Source organism: Argopecten irradians, chromosome 8 (assembly GCF_041381155.1).
Source record: "Argopecten irradians isolate NY chromosome 8, Ai_NY, whole genome shotgun sequence".
NCBI classification, from domain to species: Eukaryota; Metazoa; Mollusca; class Bivalvia; order Pectinida; family Pectinidae; genus Argopecten; species Argopecten irradians.
Window position 1 is genome coordinate 2,320,396 of NC_091141.1, and position 19,676 is coordinate 2,340,071.

At 35.1% G+C, this 19,676-nt stretch overlaps 1 protein-coding gene across 1 annotated transcript in view; it reads left to right on the plus strand.

The window, feature by feature from the left end:
* Nucleotides 1–19,676, plus strand: part of LOC138328888 (uncharacterized) — a 96,715-nt gene that overhangs the window by 63,037 nt on the left and 14,002 nt on the right. The window contains exons 32-47 of the mRNA XM_069275604.1: nucleotides 3,281–3,347; nucleotides 4,481–4,690; nucleotides 5,792–5,878; nucleotides 6,309–6,487; nucleotides 6,685–6,782; nucleotides 8,623–8,854; nucleotides 10,177–10,293; nucleotides 12,130–12,323; nucleotides 12,803–12,972; nucleotides 13,278–13,540; nucleotides 13,792–13,911; nucleotides 16,001–16,209; nucleotides 16,522–16,678; nucleotides 17,453–17,622; nucleotides 17,913–18,075; nucleotides 18,405–18,727. Coding sequence (XP_069131705.1) covers nucleotides 3,281–3,347; nucleotides 4,481–4,690; nucleotides 5,792–5,878; nucleotides 6,309–6,487; nucleotides 6,685–6,782; nucleotides 8,623–8,854; nucleotides 10,177–10,293; nucleotides 12,130–12,323; nucleotides 12,803–12,972; nucleotides 13,278–13,540; nucleotides 13,792–13,911; nucleotides 16,001–16,209; nucleotides 16,522–16,678; nucleotides 17,453–17,622; nucleotides 17,913–18,075; nucleotides 18,405–18,727 — 2,759 coding nt within the window. The remainder of the gene's footprint in view (nucleotides 1–3,280; nucleotides 3,348–4,480; nucleotides 4,691–5,791; nucleotides 5,879–6,308; nucleotides 6,488–6,684; nucleotides 6,783–8,622; nucleotides 8,855–10,176; nucleotides 10,294–12,129; nucleotides 12,324–12,802; nucleotides 12,973–13,277; nucleotides 13,541–13,791; nucleotides 13,912–16,000; nucleotides 16,210–16,521; nucleotides 16,679–17,452; nucleotides 17,623–17,912; nucleotides 18,076–18,404; nucleotides 18,728–19,676) is intronic.

Here is a 19,676-nt window from a genome sequence, read left to right on the forward strand (position 1 = left end):
TTAATCCCATAATTAATTCGTATTCAACACACTAACGAGAAGGTAACTCAAGGTAGATTGATTCCTGAAGGAACTCTATCATAAAAGAGTTAAGATATAAACAAACAAATTACACTCGCCACTACAACAAAAACAATGGGGACAAGTCTAATAATAGACATACGCCCCTCTAGGCGATAATGCTGATTGGTCAATTACTTGACTCTATTCTTATTAGCATATGCATTAATAATAATGAGTCATGGATAACACACGTTAGACACACAAAAACAAGCTGAAGTAAATACTAAAATAGACTAAGAAAAAGATCATTAATCATTAAAATAAACCAAAATGCATCGCAGCAAATATTATTAGATTAAAACGTTGTATATAAACTATAATTTAAAAAGTTAAATTATCATCTTATTATATATAAATTTATCATGCAATATTTACCTTGAATAGAAACTGACAGTTGTACATTGTTGTAGCCTTCTCTGTCTGTCAAAGGAGCTGGAAATGACATCAGTGGTATCAACAACCATGTTTATTTTTTTTTCGAAAAAAAAAGATTACATTAAGTTAATAGCATTGATCACAGGGGCCCGTAACTACCGTTTATATTATAATACATATTTTCATATTTTTGGGATATAACGTACCCATTGACTGAGAATACATTTATTATGATATAAAAAGTAGATAATAATATCTAGTTACGGTCCCCTGTGCATTGATTTTATCTGGAAATTCAAAAAAGTGATGTAATGTTTTTTAAGGTATCATTAAAGGCGTGTCGACCATTTAAAATATTATTTCAAAATATCATATACCAGTATAAAGTTTTATTCCAAGTTAAGCTTTATAAAAATAAATAACAATAAAAGTATGTTTTTAAAACTCTAAAATAGCTTACAGGTTATAAATGTACCAAGATGACTCTATTTGTACCGAAACGACTTAGAACGACCTGATTAATTCTGACTTCAGATTATCTCATGTATTCATAGTATTGTATTACTTCCTAAACATTTTGAGCATAAAACTTTTAATTTTGCATGCCTATATTTATTTTGTAATGTTGCAACGGCACACTCTATTTTTTAGGTCACCTGAGAAGAAGTCCCAAGTGACCTATTCTAATCGCCTTTTGTCCGTCGTCGTCCGTCGTATGTCTGTAAACAATTTACATTTTCGACTTGTTCTACAAAACTGCTGAAGCAATTTTTAATTTCCAATGAAATATTTTATCTACTCATAGATGTAATAGAACCAAATACTCTTTATTGATGGAAAGGTCTTAGGGTGTTTTATATAAATAATAAATTGTATGACCCTGGGGTCTCACGTTACCCCCTGGGGTGGGGGTTAGGTTTACTTAAGTTTTGCTTATTTTGCTTAATTAGAAAATCAGTGTACAACCATCCTTTTGTATTAGATCAATAAAATATAGTTCTTTAAAAATCTCTCCTCATCACTACGTTTTGTTCCTATTTTCGTACAGAGTTTTGCTGTTACCATTTTTTGGAAAATATTTTTCGAACATGACGCTGATATATACTGCACATGTAACTGGATTTAATTGGTTGGCAGAGATTTGACAGAATATACACAAAAATGACACGAGATATTGCAAAAGAGTGAAAATATCAAAATTTAGGAAAAGTTGAAAATTTAAGAAAAATCGGATGAAAATTCAGTTATGATTCTGATATGTGAAATATTTCATGTGATATTCATATGTATCAATTACGCATGCTTTTCACATGTAAATATAAATCATACGATTCTCATGTGTGAATGAATGACAATCGCATGATAATCATATGATAATGACATGAAATTTTCATGTGAAAATCATGCATGTCAAAAATCATTTGATTAATGCATGAGATTCATCTGAAAATCACATGAAAATTGCCACGCATGAATTATGCGTTAAAAAACACAGCTAGTAATAATATGTTTTTTTAACAATTTTTGACCATGTAATTATCAAAGACTATACACTTCAACTATAGTATCTTCCCAACATGTTATCATATTCATGACGTTTGTTTCAGAAACAACTTTACTTTTCGTGGTAAAACAAACTTATTATATGTACATTATAAGTTTTTCACAATCTGATAGCCTAGCTATCAGTCAGATTTAAGCACATTTTCACTTATATTTAAAAGTATCCACAATTTGGTTTCCATTACATCTTCAGGCAGAGGGAGCTGTGTGAGAACATACATAAATGATTATTGCCTTAGATAGCTTATCTCCATGGGGACATTCATCAAAAATGATGGGTGTAAGGGAATATTTAATTTTCTATCATTTTTTACAATTCACCAAACATTATGCATTAATGGTAGTAAAAGTGGTGATAATGTTGGTTGCCAGGCTGCAGGATAGATCAGCTGGTCACCAAAGTTGTTCCCATTTACAATGATTGTATCACATTTAAACAAGTTTGCATGATTTAAATACACTCCCATCAGCCCACCGTCCACCGCCACATAATCACCAAGACCCAGTTTCTTTCATTCCATTCATTAACTTTAAAGAATTCATTAAATTAAATTTCCCCATAGAAAAGCATTACAGAAGTAAAGGAAAAATCTTATGTTAAGGAGCTCTTTCTTAAAATCGGTAATGCTTTCCTATGGAGAATTTTAAGTTAAGGGATTTCTTAAAGTTAAGGAATGTCCATAGAACTGGGCCCAGAGATCCTGATGTCATCTCCTAAATCCCTGATTAACAGAATGATCCAATTATCAAGTCCTTAGCATTGCATGGGTGATGGAATTTTACATAAAAAAGATGATTAAACATATGGTTGAATGTCTCTACAAGAATCTGAAATTTCTTGGTATCTGATCTTCATTTATAAATCTTTCCACTGGATTTTAATCATAACATTGAATGAAAAAGTAAAGAATATTTTTAAAAACACTGAATATTTAAACATAGTTTCTAACTTGAATCCGCCATCAATATGTTCACATTGTGTTCTGATATTGAAACATAATTAATTTGGTTTCTGACATTGTTACTGTTTGCTATCAGTCAAAGGACCACTAACTCTGATCAGAAATACTGATGCTAACCTCCTCTCACAATAGCTTATCACCATACTCATGAAGTTTTGGTGTGCAATATTTGTCAGGTTTAAGAGATTCCAATATTATTTGATCTTTGATATTAAAATAAACTGTTATCATAACTAATGTCAATACATCTGTTAGTAAAACTATGGACATGTCTGGTCTATCTATGTTATATTAATCCATAACCTGCTTTGTTACAGTGGCTTCAGGTAACTCTTCAGTGTCTGCCAGTGACTGGGTATTACCTATATCATATTACGACTTCAGGTAAGTGAAAAAATCACATACTAACATCTTTTTTTTTTCTTCTTCTTTTTTTTTCTTTTTTTTTTCCACTCAGAGTTGAGAATATTAAATTTTTTGAGCATTTTCTTTTATTCTTTTTATTTTCATAAAAATACCGATTCATGCAATATACATACATACATACATACATACATACATACATACATACATACATACATACATACATACATACATACATACATACATACATACATACATACATACATACATACATACATACATACATACATACATACATACATACATACATACATACATACATACATACATACATACATACATACATACATACATACATACATACATACATACATACATACATACATACATACATACATACATACATACATACATACATACATACATACATACATACATACATACATACATACATACATACATACATACATACAAATGTACATACATACATACGTACATACAAATGTACATACATACATACATACATACATACATACATACATACATACATACATACATACATCACATACATACATACATACATGCACACCATATCACACACACACACCCACACACACACACACACACACACACACACACACACACACACACACACACACACACACACACACACACACACACACACACACACACACATATTGTACACATTTATTATCTACATCTAAATACTCTATTAACATGTACATGTATGTAACATACTAACATCTTTCTTATTACGTATGCATCTTACTGGCAATGCAGAAGCCGGAAGTTGTAACAGCAGTGTGCTTGTTTTCTCCATCTGTCTACAATACAATATATTCCATCAATGTCTTGAAGTTAATACCCATACAAGTAATAAATGATAGTACACCATGTAATATGTAAAATTGTACATTTGTATTACGAGTTTGCAGATTCTCCTAGGAAATCCAAGTGGCCAGTTATTGTTGCCCTTGATGGGGTTCAAGTGTGAAAAAAAATCAACTTTTCTTTATACTTTTTTGGAGACACTTAACATATGTTTACTAAGCTTTCAAGGGGTGTTAAATCAATTCTCTGAGGTCATTTCTGACAAAAAAGTGGGGAAATAAAAACCATTTCTTCTTTTCCAGTATTGCTCACGTTGACTTCACTGGCTATGAGAGTACAATAATCTCCAAGCCAACCTATGTACCAAGTCCGTACGGTGGATGGTTGATGCGCTCCGCTACACCAAGTTCAGATACTTTCTCTGAATGGTTTGTCAGTAAACCTGGTACCAACTATGAGTTTGATAGTAACATCACACTCACATTGGTTGCTGCTTCACCCCCAACTCACAGGTAAAAACAAAATGTTTATTCACCCAAATTTATTATTCTTACTACCATAATCTTATATTTACATTTGACAACAATTTTGCAAAAAAATGTCTTGAGAGATTTTGTATGTAGAAAGTTCATTATCATCAACAATAGATTAGCCATTTAAACAGCCACCTTCCTGATGACCGCTGGACTGATAATTGTGACGTCACAATATGATAATTATTATTTATTAAATGGCTGTGTGTTTTGCTCGCGCCTGCTCCTGATTGGCTGAAACTACACTTCCCGCCACGATACAACACGATATCCACCATAAAATTCCGAACTTTGCGTTATGACGTCATCCCAGGTTATTATAAGATTAAAAAAAAATACAGGTTGTACCCAAATATAGAAACCTTGCATTATGAGGTAATGTAAAATGACGTCACAATCACTTCACAAATATAGCGTAAAGGGAATTTCAGGACATCAAATATCTATTGTGATGTCATCATTCAGCGAGATGTGTGTGGGAGCAGCAGGTTTACTGGAATCAATGTGACCCTGCCAATATTTGTGTGTACATTTTTGTCGGATTTTTCAAATAATAAGCAAAGTGTATTACGTGGTGTTGTCTCTATTGTATTGATATTATCAGCCTTCATTTTTCTCTTCGAAATCATTCAACAGGACTATTGAGTATCGGGGAGAGGGGTTGCTCAATATCATGAAGAGGTAATACATGTACATATACATGTAGTCAAATGGTTTACATTAATTTTGATATAAAAATGCCATATAATAAAACAGATATCGACCTGTTTTCAGGTGGATACTGTGATTTATCAACTCTCAAAAGTGATATAATCCTCGGCCTTCGGCCTCGGGTAATATCACTTCCTCGAGTTGATAAATCATCGTATCCACATGAAAATAGGTCGATATTTGTATAATAAACGTCAAAATAAGTGGATATGACAGTTCTTGCGCTGATTAATACCAACTGCATTGATTATATAGTGGGGTTGCAGTGAAAATGGAAATATAAATGAATATCTATCATTATTTTATTTTTTATTTTTTTTTTGCTTTGTTTAATGGGAATAATCTCAATGCTTGATGTCCATATTTTAGATTTATTTCGAATAAGTTTTACCCTGTGGATGGAACAGGATATGGTAACAATGAAAAAGATTGTCTTGGTGAAGACCATAACCTTGGGTGAGTTGACATTTCTGATGGTTTCATTGGCTGTACAATTCTGATTTCCATAAAAACCCATGTATTTTACACACTAGTGTTATTTTTGCAGATTTTTTTTTTGGTGCTGTAAATTTTGAAAAAGTCAACTATAATAACTATATTTTGCCCATTAAAAAATTGTGAAAAAATGATATCCGTGAAATTCAAAATTTTTGGAGCCTGGTGATGTTTTTATACCCTGATCACTTACGCATATAAGTAATGCATGCACTCGTCAATGTCATAAGACATTATACATATTGAAGAGTCTCCAATGAACTTATGAAAATTATTTCATTTCACAACAGATTATTGATTTTTGATTTTTTTTTGTGTATTTATTTAAAATGTTGTTGTTTTTATCAAAATGATCATTCTTATTTGGTGTTTTTGCTCAATAATTCTACAGTTTTACATCTGCGATTCGGTCGGGTTTTGTGTATCAAGGAACAGAGACTATTGCTGTGGGGGGCGGAGATGATATGTGGGTTTACCTCAATGGTGTCCTGGTCTTAGAGGTCATAGCAAGAGGCCAGGGTTCAAATATACCCTGTAAAAAAATTGACATATCCCCTGCCTCAGCATCAGGTAACTATATTAATGTCATTAAAAAACTCATTTTATCACCAATACTCCCATGTTTTGATAGTATACCAGTCATGTGTGATAAGAGAATTTGTATACTGTATTTCATCAATTTTACGTATTGTGCAATATGGTGGGTTTTTTACATATAGATTGAAAAGCAGGCGTGACAACACTATAATGTTTGCTTTTTCCCCCAGGTGGAGCCATCATCACCCCACAGTCAGGCTATGTGGTGAGCAGCCAGTGTGTTGTATCATCTACAGAGGTCAACGAAAATGTCACACTTGATCTTGATGTAAGTGCATGACCATGACAAAAGAAATCAAAATATAGGGACAGACTGTCTTAAAAAATCTTGACAATCTGTGTAGTCTACACCATTAAAACTTTTGCCTTGTCCCATATGTACTGTTTGAAGCAATTTTTATCCTACAGACATTTTTCAGCCCACCATCATAGCTTTTCGTCCGTGGTACATGGTCTGTCCTTCCGTCCATTACATTTCTTGTTACCGCTATTTCTAAGAAAGGCTGAAGGAATTGTTCTCAAATTCCATATGTAGGTTCCCCTAGGGCCCTAGTTGTGCATATTGCATTTTGAAACCAATGAAAAAGATGTCCACCAGGCCAGCATCTTGGAGTTCGATAGTTTGTTAACGCTATTTCTTAGAAAATGCTTAAGGGATCTCATTCAAATTTCACATGTAGGTTTCCCTAGGGACCTAGTTATGTATATTGCATTTTGGGACTAATCGGTCAACAAGATGGCCGACAGGCCGCCATCTTTGATTTTGACAATTGAAATTTGTTAACGCTATTTTTCAGGAAATAATGAAGAATCTATCTCAAATTTCACGTGCAGGTTCCCCTAGGGATCTAGTTGTGCATATTGCATTTTGGGACGGATCGGTCAACAAGATCTTGGATTTTTTTGATAGTTGAAGCTTGTTACTGCTTTTTCTCAGAAAGTACTGAAGTAATCAGTCTCAAATTGTCTATGTGGGTTCCCCTGTGAACTAAGTTGTGCATATTACATTTCAACAAGTTGGTCAACAAGATGGCCGACAGGCTACCATCTTGTGTTTTGATAGTTGAAGCTTGTTACCGCTTTTTCTCAGAAAGTACTAAAGCAATCTGTCTCAAATTGTCTTTGTGGGTTCCCCTGTGACCTTAGTTGTGCATATTGCATTTTTAGACCGATTGGTTAACAAGATGGCCATATAGGATTTTGATAATTGACATTTGTTACTGTTATATATCTCAGAAAGTACTGAAAGGATCTTTCTCAAATTTCATATGTATTAAAAGTTTGAAAAGCAGAGAATAGATCTCTCTTTCCATTGTCAGACGTAGATCATTCTTTGGTGTGCTCCAAGATCCCTCTGGTTAAGAAAGGTTGCTATGTTACATGGAACATGCAGTTGATATTATTTCTTTGATCCATACAGTATTTACCGTAATTAACGCCCGTCCTCTTCCTGAGGAGGAGTTGAAGCCCCCCCCCATCATTTTATGAAAATGTTTAGCTAGTGTGTGACACTTATAACATTGACATTGTATCCCAATATTTCATGAGTCTTTCATGTGTGAAAAACAACGTAATGATGTTTACTTTTACAGGTTAGCGTAATATAGCATGATAACCGAAAAGAGTTAAAATATTTCTGAATTTTTATCATGCCATCATAAGATGATGACAGGACGCCATATTGAATTTTGATAGTTGAAGTTTGTTACGGCTATTTCTCAGAAAGTACTTAAGGAATCTGTCTAAATTTTCATCTGCAGGTTCCCCTAGGACCATAGTTGTATATTGCATTATGGGACCATTTGGTAAACAAGATGGCCGATAGTTGAAGTTTGTTATCATCTTTCTCAGAAAGTACTGAAAGGATCTGTCTCAAATTTTGTATGTAGGATGTAGTCAAAGTTTGAAAAGCAGAGAAAAGATCCCTCTTTCCATTGTCAGAAATAGATCATACTTGGTGGGCGCCAAGATCCCTCTGGGATCTCTTATTAAGTTTTTTGTCCACATTTTAGTTTCCTAATAAGGGTCTTTTCGTTACAAATTGTTAAGATTCCTGGTGCTAATTATGGTGAATATGGTAAATTATATTACATGTGTTGACGTTTTAGATTGGGGAGAGGTACCACTTTTCAGTATTCCATGTGGAGAGACTACACTGTGCTTCCAGTTTATTCATAAATACGGAATATTTTGAGTTTATTGTGAAACCTGAGGATGAGCCACCACGAGATTACGTCATCACATTCGACGAGGATTATCATCTTAATGGCATCATACAGGAAGTGGTTTTATCAGACATATTCTCTGCTGGTCCGCCATTTACTGTAAACATTCTTAGAGGTAAAAAAAAAAATCATATTTTAAATTTCAAGAAATTGTAATAATTTGTCACATGTACAAAGGTAATATTTTTTCTGCCCCTGCTACGAAACGCGGGAGGATGGACATACAGAAGTTCTCCTTGTTTCATCATATGAGACATTTTAACCCCTGCAGAATCAAGGATGGCTTGCTCTATCCTGTTCATATGGTGAGACCAGGATATTTATGTCTCATATTTAACCTGAAACAAGCACACACAAAAAACTAAAGAAAAGGCTGCATTACAAAAAAAATTTATAATGAGATAAAAACTGTATAAAGCTAGTATATTAATAATCCGCAATAAAAGGCCAACATAAATAAAGTAAAATAAAAAATCATTTCAATAGAATATATATTCAGCCATTATAGGGCCTTCTTCAGTCCAAAATCCTTGAACTTGGCCAAAGCTGCAATATCCGTATAATGTATTGTGATAACGTATGAGCTCTATCATTGTCAAAACGGTAAGTTGATACTCTAGCTGTTAAATGTAAGATTTTTAGCTCACCTGGCCTGAAGGGCCGGTGAGCTTTTGTCATGAAGCGACGAACGCGTCCGTTCGTCTGTACGTCCGACAATATTTCCTTTAGATCGCTACTATTCCTAGAGCTCTGCAAGGATTGCAACCAAATTTGGCCAGAAAGATCGTTGGGGGAAGAGGAAGAGAGTTTGTATAAATTTTGGCTCTGACCCCCCGGGGGGCAGGATGGGCGGGGCCCAATACGGGGAAAGAGAGGTATATCCTTTAAATCGCTACTTGTCCTAGAGTTCTGCATGGATTGCAACCAAATTTGGCCAGAAACATCATTGGGGAAGGGGAACAGAGCTTGCATGAATTTTGGCTCTGACCCCCTGGGAGCAGGAAGAGTGGGGCCCAATAGGGGAAACAGAGGTAAATCCTTTAAATCGCTTCTGGTCATAGAGTTCTACATGGATTGTAACCAAATTTGGCAAGAAACATCCTTTGGGAAAGGGGAACAGAGTTTGTTTATATTTTGGCTCCGACCCCCTTGGGGAAAGGAGGTGTTGGGCTTGATAGGGGAAATAGAGGTAAATATTTAAATTCCTTTAGACAAGAAACAATGATGTATTCAGAACAAAACTTTGCATTATAAACCAGGTGAGCAATACAGGCCCTCTGGGCCTCTTGTTTTATTGTGGCGATGTGATTTATATTGAAGTCTGACCCCAGGGCCCAAAGCTGGCTTGACACTATTTACATGCATAAGATCTGGGAGATTAATATGTTTGTGACGTGGAAATAAAATATACTAATGTCTGTTATGACGAATTTACAGGAAATGAGGCTCGACATTTTACGATGGTGGACAATGATGCTGGAAACCAGGCAGCTGCTGTAGCTCCACCAGTGACTGCTCCAAACTTCACCACTGTCAATGGCATCCAGTTTTTAGGTAAGATAACGTTGGATGATTGGTAAGGAGATATTCACCAGTAGGAAATCAGTCGTGACATATTTCTATAGACAAAACCAAAGATAACTGCTTATCGGACAATATAAGCCATTATTTTTTTACCATTCCTTCTTTTTTTTTAGCCCACCATCTGTTGATGGTGGGCTATTCAAATCGCTTTTTGTCCGTGGTCCGTCCTTCCGTCCGTTAACAATTCTTGTTACCGCTATTTCTCAGAAAGTACTGAAGGGATGTTTCTCAAATTTTATATGGAGGTTCCCATAGTGCATATTGTATTTTGGGACCAATCGGTCAACAAATTGGCCGTCAGGCGGCCATCTTGGATTTTTATAGATAAAGTTTGTTACCGCTATTTCTCAGAATTCACTGAAAGGATCTTTCTCAAATTTCACATGTAAGTTACCCTAGGGGCCTAGTTGTGCATATTGCATTTTGAGACCAATCGGTTTACAAGATGGCCGACAGGCCGCCATCTTGGATTTTGATAGTCTAAAGTTTGTTACCGCTATTTCTCAGAAAGTACAGAAAGAATTCTTCTCAAATTTCATGTACAGGTTCCCCTAGGGCCCTAGTTGTGCATATTGCATTTTGGGACCGATCGGTGAACAAGATGGCCGATAGGCTGCCATCTTGGATTTTGATAGTCTAAAGTTTGTTACCGCTATTTCTCAGAAAGTACAGAAAGAATTCTTCTCAAATTTCATGTACAGGTTCCCCTAGGGCCCTAGTTGTGCATATTCCATTTTGGGACCGATCTGTGAACAAGATGGCCGATAGGCCGCCATCTTGGATTTTGACAATTGAAGTCTTTTACAGTTATTTTTCAGAAAGCACTTAGGAGATCTGTCTCAAATTGCATGTGCAGGTTCCCTTAGGGGCTTAATTGTGCATATTGTATTTTGGGACCGATTGATGAACAAGATGGCCGACAGGCTGCCATCTTGGATTTTGATAGTTAAAGCTTGTTACCACTATTTCTCAGAAAGTACTCAAGAGATCTGTATCAAATTGCATGTGCAGGTTCCCCTAGGGGTTAAGTTGTGTATATTGCATTTTCGGACTGATCGGTGAACAAGATGGCCGACAGGACGCCATCTTGGATTTTGATAGCTGAAGCTTGTTACGACTATTTCTTAGAAAGTACTGAAGGGATCTGTCTCAAATTTCATGTGCGGTTTCCCCTAGGTCCCTGGTTATGCATATTGCATTTTGGTATCGATCGGTGAACAATATGGCTGACAGGACGCAATCTTGGATTTTGACGATTGAAGGTTTATAAGAATGTACTGAAGGTATCTGTCTCAAATTGTATGTGCAGGTTCTTCTAGGGGTTTTGTTGTGCATTTTGCATTTTAGGACCGATCGGTGAGCAAGATGGCCGACAGGCTGCCATCTTGGATTTTGATAATTGAAGTTAATTACTGTTATATATCTCAGAAAGTAGTCAATGGATCTTTCTCAAATTTCATGTGTAGTAATATGTAGTAAAAGCTTGAAAAGCAGAGAAAAGATCCCTCTTTCCTTTGTCAGACAAAGATCGTTCTTAGGTGGGCGCCATCATCCCTCTGGGAACTCTTGTTGAACTAATGGATAGCCAAATATTGTATTCCAAACTGAATTACAAATATATTGAACAAGATTGGTTTGATATGTATGCTGAAAACATTGATTCAGGAAGGCACACTCTTTTGCTAGAACACCAAATCACTTAAATAAAACTTCTATGTAGTACTTGAAAGCTTTGGGATTTGATGAAGTGAGTAACATATTTTCCACCCAACTAGCATTAGGTGTAACTCCACCTGGTTGTTTCAGAGTGTTCTACAGCTTCCTCTGTGACCCCAGAAGGATATAACACTGCCGTGGAGACATTCAGTATCACCACGGATATTGGACTGTTTACGCTAGCCTCAGCATTCGACTACGAGGCCAATAATACTTACACTGTCGTGGTTCAGGTGGTGGACCCCGGAAAGACTCCACCCACAACTGGATCAATCACAATCAAGGTCAGCTCTTTCATCTTCTACTAAGTACTTCTCTCCACCCCACTCCTCTCTCCTCAACACCTCTTCCCTTGACCACTCTGTGACCTCGTCTCCCAGTGTACCTGATTTAACTAACATATATACTTCTTATAGATACCCACACAGAATTTAAAGCAGATTTAAAATAGAAAACATTTAGATGTAGGCAATATCACCCTATGACCATTGCTTCCTAAATATTAATCTAAAGAAAAGATATATATATATATATATATACACAGAAATACAATTTTGCTTACTGTATACAGATTTTTATTATTTTTCACGATTTTTTTAAATTTCAAACATTAATGAGCTGATACTTTCCATTTTATTCGCGGTTATTTAAGTTCAACGGAATTTATTTGACCATGATGTAGTTTGAATCCCCCACAAATAAAAGCAGCTACCATACAGTAGTTGAATGTTTCACTCAAACAGGTTATGAATTGGTTTTAAAGGTGAAGGTGAATGATGTTAATGATAACTGCCCAGAACTGAACCAGACTTCCTTTGCTTTGAATGGAGATCCATCCTTGCAGTTGTCGCCCCTCACACAGGTGTTTGCCACGGATATAGATTCAGGGAGCAATGCAGACATTCTATTCTATATTTCATCTATAGTTGCTGAGTAAGTGAAGAAGTCAGAGAAACTTCAAGTCAATTAATGTCTTTTTGAAGTCAATTATGAATAAAGTACGAATGAACCAACAGTCTGTTAAAGTAGAGATTCAAAAAACATTTCTATCAATAATGAAATTTATCATACAGCCAAAAACATCCATAATTTTCTGTAAATGTTGGGGAAAAATTTAATTTAGTAAATTAACCATAAACCAAGAGCCATAGATTAGTTGTTGTTTCAAAATACACCATGTCAAATTTGTTTAAGACACAAGAACTAGTTGACTCAGATATGTTTTAACAACCTTACAGTCCAGATCCCATGCTGACTTGGAACGACACCTTTAACCTTTTCAATGAAGTCTATGCTGCCAACACCACACTGAGGTTTTCTGTGATAGCTGTAGACAACGGAGGCTACCCGACCCGCGGGACACAAGCATCACTGGAGTTTGTGTCTGATAACTCATGTCTGGTCGACGTAGAGTTTGGTCCAATCAGTTACTCTGTGTCGGTGGATAACACAACAGGAGAGGTTTACTTCCGAGCCCCTGGCTACTACTTCTACCAGTTTGGTTAGTCTTTACTTTCCTACGTCTTTTAATCTTCTATCGTTGATATTTCCTACTGAATGATCTTAGTTCACCATCGTAAAAATAGTTTTGAGATTATTTGTACTCCTGGATTTATTTACGTCACCTAATTTCTACTCTAAATAGGCTACCTACGATCCTATCTGAAGCCTAAGATAAAAAACACATCCGTATCCAGTTGCATATGGCATTTTTATTTTCTATTGTAAACTAAATTCTGTTTCTTGTTTCAGCCTGTAGAGATGCTTTAGGAGTTGAATCAGGAGTAATCCTGGGAACACAGATGTCCGCCTCCTCATCAGCTGACTTAAGCACTGCTGATCGGGGAAGACTCAATATTGCAGCTCTTCCACGTAAGTCAGCATCAATTCATTGTAACTTTAATTTAACTTCTTTCTATTGGTTTCAAGAGTTTGATGACGCTTTACATATTAAAGAGTTATCTACACTGGTAGGTATTGATTGTGATGTCATGTATATCTGAGTGTAATGTGATAATTTTCAGAGAAAGCAACGTGAACTTCGCTCACAAAATGATGACATCACAATCGATACATTTCTGAAATTATTCCGAATATAAACAAATCTACCTGGAATATTGTATATAAAATATTAAAAGACTTTTTAAAACTATCTTTCAATTCGTTTAGTTGTATTGAGTTCCTCCCAAATATACCTATAACAATGTCGTATGTCATGCTTTATGGCCTGGAATCTTTATTATATTACTCCAGGTTTACAGTGATTCAAACTGGCTTTAGTTTATCTCTGCTAGACTGCAGCTAGGTGCTATCAAGTGATATAAAAGTTTGGTTTTTTAGTTTTGAAATTTGCACTGGAATAACACTATTAAAATAGTGAAAGTGATTAATAAACTAAGTACATATTGGTATCTTGATCAGGCAAATTATAATGCTGTAGATTTTAGAAATATTTTACTTTTCCTAAGAAAGAAAAGGAAGAAATAAGTATTTGGTAATGTTAACACCTTTTTCTTGACTATATACCGCTGTTTTGACTTTTGATGTAGATATTCATTTTCATGTATAAAAATTCAGTGAAAGCAAAATCAAATGTTCTCAAATCCATTAGCTTGTGACCTTTAATAGGTAAAGAACATAGATCTGTCATATTATGTTTTAATGAAAGTTTTAAATGTAATATCAAAATTTATCTTTATCATATCTAGAGGAAGGTGAGTGTTTCGTCTTGCTTGTTAGATTGTTTCCTTTATAAGCATAGCTCTATTGTTTTAATGTAATTTTTGCCTTTATTAGATATAAGTGCATGTAAAATCGAATTTTCATTGCATGAATTGCAAAGTATGTTCTTTTATTGTTATGGATAACATTGATTATGAATAGCATACACACGTAGTTTTCTCATTTTGCCTCATTTGCACCTGCCTGAATTTTCCACCCCCAACACTGCTTCGAAAAATCATCTTATTTTGATAGAATGAACTGCAACTTGAATCCAATGCTGCAAAGTCGTGAAAAAATATTATTATCCTGATTTCTAGAATATGAAGGCTTGCTTATAAGTAAATCATTTTATTTTATATGCAAATGTATAATTCATTATTCAATTAATCTGTTCGCCTACAACAAACTTCCCAGGCTTGTTCTGTAGTTAAAATTTGTAGTTCTGTAGTTTACATCTTAAATCATCATCCCTTTTTTACAAACACAGTTGTCTTTTGTTAAGTCTTTTTACATTTACATATTGTGAACAATTCATGCATTGTTTGTGTGAAAATTATTTTCAAAAGAAATATTGAGATTTTTGTTTCAACTAAATGTACTTTTTTATTTCAGTATCTAAAACTATTAAGACAAACTCATAAGTATATCATTGTCAACTGAAAAACTTATAATTATAAGGTATTGTTACAGTTTTACAAAGCTCTGTGATTCCTAATTTGTACTTTAGGAAGCGTAAGAAAACTAGACGTATACACTTCGCCAATCTGATCTCTTGTTATTAGTTTCTTTCACTTCACTCTAAATACTGACGGAGTGAAACAAGAGGAAATATTTCTGAGATTTCTCATTCATTTGACACTTTTTTAAGTTAAAATACATTACTGGATTTTACGGGGTTTTTTTTTCAATAAATTCTCATTTCATCGTTTTTATAACTTTCAGAAACTTAATATTACTATGTACAGTAAAATATGGATATAACGAACCTCTTAGGACCAATAAAATTGGTATAAGCATAGTTCTATACACATATCACAGGTATATTATAATAATATTAACGGGGAATGGAAATGATGACGTTATAATTATGAATTTGTTGCATGTTCGTTATAAACATATTTTACTGTTAGTGTTAATCTGTTTATTCAAAAACAGCACAGTGTACTTCTTCAAAATTTAATTAAAAAGGGTGATGAGAAGGGATGTTTTACTTTAATAAAATGTTTATATCTCACAGCTGCACAGGCAAGTTTAAAGGGAGGATGGGTGGCCCAGACTAACGATGCTAATCAATGGATACAGGTTGATCTAAACGAAACCTACCAAATTCACCAGATACAACTCCAAGGTCAGGAGGAGGAGGATAACTGGGTGACGACCTTCAGCATTAGCTACAGTAATGATGGCGGAGTTTGGACCACATACACCAACTCTACAGGAACAAGTGTAAGTATAGTTTATTCAGACTGTACTCTGTCCTATTGATATGCTTTACTTCTTAATAATTATTTTTATTGAAAACAAGGAATTTACAATTACATATTTGAAAAACAATAGCATTAACAATGATATTAAAAGAATTAAGTTCTTAGTCAAAAAATGGTGCCGTGACTAGGATATCGGAAACACTGGTGTTGTGACCATGAAATATGAAATATATATTAATATGTATTAAAAATCTATAACAGTCTAGTGTAAAAAGTGATGCATGATTTTATCAGACGTTTGATAAAACAGATTTAAATGTGGTCTTTTCAGGTATTTGATGGAAGCACTGACCGATCGACGGTTGTCACTGTGGATCTTGACCTCTACATAGAGACAAACTATATACGCATCATACCGGTCACATGGAACAACAACATCGCACTCCGATTTGAGATTATAGGATGCTCCGTTAGCAAATACACTTATCGTAAGTTTATCGTGCTATGACTTTGCATTCTTGTAATCTAGAAAGCGATCTACATATCTCTTTAAACCCCCCGTAATGAAACAGGGATATATAATGTTAACCGTAGTGATGTTCCCTCCTATCACATTCCGATTTCATGAGGTGTTTAACAGATAGTTAATTAATTTATACGTTAAAGATGCTCCACCACTGACAAATGGTATTTTTTCACTATTAAAAACAGGATCAGACGATTTGGTATTTTTCTTTAGTTACAAAAGTTACTTACTTTACACCATTACCACCATTGGAAAGTTTGAACTTCTAATTTTACTATAAAAATATTAGAAATAATTAATTGCATCCCGAAAAAAATTCCGTGGCACTATGTTCCATATAGAATGAAGTTCTGACTGTGCATGCACCAAAAGCAAAATAAATTATTGTATATTTTGTTTTGTGTTATGAGTTTAAAGATGCTCCACCGCCGACAGAGCATGGGTTTTATAACTATAATAGGATGATAATTGCTGTTTAATCTTGTATATGTACATGTTATTTAAATGTGTGACTAGTTAATATAAAAATACATATAATGATGAATTGTTTGTGCATACTGCTGCGAGTTGTAGTTCATGATTAGCTCATGAATTGTCACATATTAGCTTGCCTTTTATAAAAATGATCATTTGTCGGCATTGTAGCACCTTTAATAGGTCATATTGCACTGTATTTTATTGCTTTGGCATCTTCTATCGATCAGTTCATTGTTTCTTAATGTATTTGCTTATACAGACCGGACGACCTGTGAGCGATGCCTCACCACTAACTACTGTGTTGGAGATGGAAGTTCTTTACCATGCGGACGATGTGACCCACCTCAGGCTAACTCCACTTGTGGACGATCTCCGACCGAACACTCTTTTGGACTTGCTTCCGAATGTACCACATGTCCTCTTGGCTGGGTATGTAAACAGCTGTTTAATCAAAGTGATACAGATTACAGTGTTTGTGGCGTGTTATCAGCTTCTAATGTTAGATACTTATCGATGTCATAGGCTGTCCATTTAATATATTTTAAATAGCCCTCAACTTTTAGTTAACAAGTTTGGAATTGTCCGCGGCTTCTAGGTAATAACATTTGAAAGGCGAGCAGCCTTTTTGAAAACATAAAATAAGATGGTACTGTTTTCTTTCCTCTGTCCTCTTTGTTGCAATACAATACCATTATACACTGTGTCATTTTCCTAAACAGATATGTAGTGATGGGTACGCCACACCTTGCCCAGACTATCATTATGTAACCTGCAATGACACTAGTTGTCCAAGCACCTGTACTCAGTGTGGGTCAGGCTACGCTTGCCGCGGCGGTCAGAGATACGAATGTGATGTTGGTACTTACTCAAATGGAACTGTAGGTGAGTCTGAACACCATTTAAAACGTAAACGATCAACATGGTCACCGTTATTCAAAGGAATTTTTCCCATATTTCCATTTTGTTTGACGTTTCAATCCTTCAAATCTTTGATTAATTTATTGTGTTGATTTCCATTGTAAGTTCAATTGGGATTAACTTAAGGCCTGGACATAAGACATGGACATTGAACAAGAGCTTATTCCCTTTCAACATTGAGCTCTGCATGCAGAGGATTAAATGTTAATGTTGGAAATGCTTGACAGGAAATGAACAACAGAAATTGTAATAATGATACTAAAATCTCACGAAGAATTTTTTTCCGTTTTTAGAGTTTTGTCAGCTGTGTGTTGGTGGGACCTATCAAGATCAAAAGGCCCAAGGATCCTGTAAGTTCTGTCCAGCAGGATACACGAGTTCTACAATGAAGGATCGTTGTGATACGTGTCCTATCAACACCTATTCCGACGCGTATGGGAGCACCTGTCAGAATTGTCCATCCACCGCGGAATGTCCGTGTCTGGTATCTGGCTCCCCATGTCACAGCAGTACTCTGTGTTACAACAAGAAGGTCGGAGGGTCATATACCACAGGCTGTCTTGCCTGTCCCACCGGCTATACTGGAGATGGCATCACGTGTACAGATGTAGATGAGGTATATGTCTTATAAATATATGGACCGGTAATATAACTCTTTACTTAAGTTCTTGTGACAATTTGTGAAATTGCTGCATTGTCATATAGCATTAATTGATTATTGATGATATGTACCACATTTAAATTGATAGTTTTACTTAGGTCTGACTTATACCTAATAGACATTTCTAACATCGACAGAGACACAGACTCGGAGTACGACTTCGACGGTTTGAGGGGTCATCTCACAATGCATAACAATGTATTATTAACATATCTTTGTACCTTTTCTTATACTATAGTTACATATTCGCTATAAATTGCAGCGCATTTATAGTATTAATATCTACATGACGCTGCAAAACTACAAGTTACAAGAAACTACGATAAAACTTAAATATCCGCCGGAGTACATTATCATGTACACTTATCTCGGTTGAGATGCGTATTCTTTAGCTGGCTATACTATCATACGAACAAGCCATTTCGTCACATCATACATATGCTTCAAAAAGATTATGTTAGCTCTAGACGATGTTTCATTTTAGCTTTATGATTGGCCAATCCGAGAGGTCACCGGAACTTAAGCTCTTATGACAATTTAGTGCTACGTGAAAAAAATTGTCTATTTCTTAATGTTCAATTCGCACTTCAATTCGATCCAGACATCATGTGTATATTGTGCGAGAAGCTTAGGGGGCGCCAACCCGATCACTTGGGTTTTCCCGGGCACTCCGGTTTCCTTCCACTCTAAGACCCAATCAAATAGCGCTTTTTAAAAAGAAAGAAACTTTGAAAACTCATCCTCAATCAAAATATTTATGTTACCTGTTTCCAATGGCATTGACTCCAGTAACAATTTTTTATACAAGTGTAATAAACATATGAGTGAATAATGATAGTGCAGAAAATTGATTGTGTTGGTGGGAATTAATGCAGACGTCACTATCTGTAATCGTAACACTTTA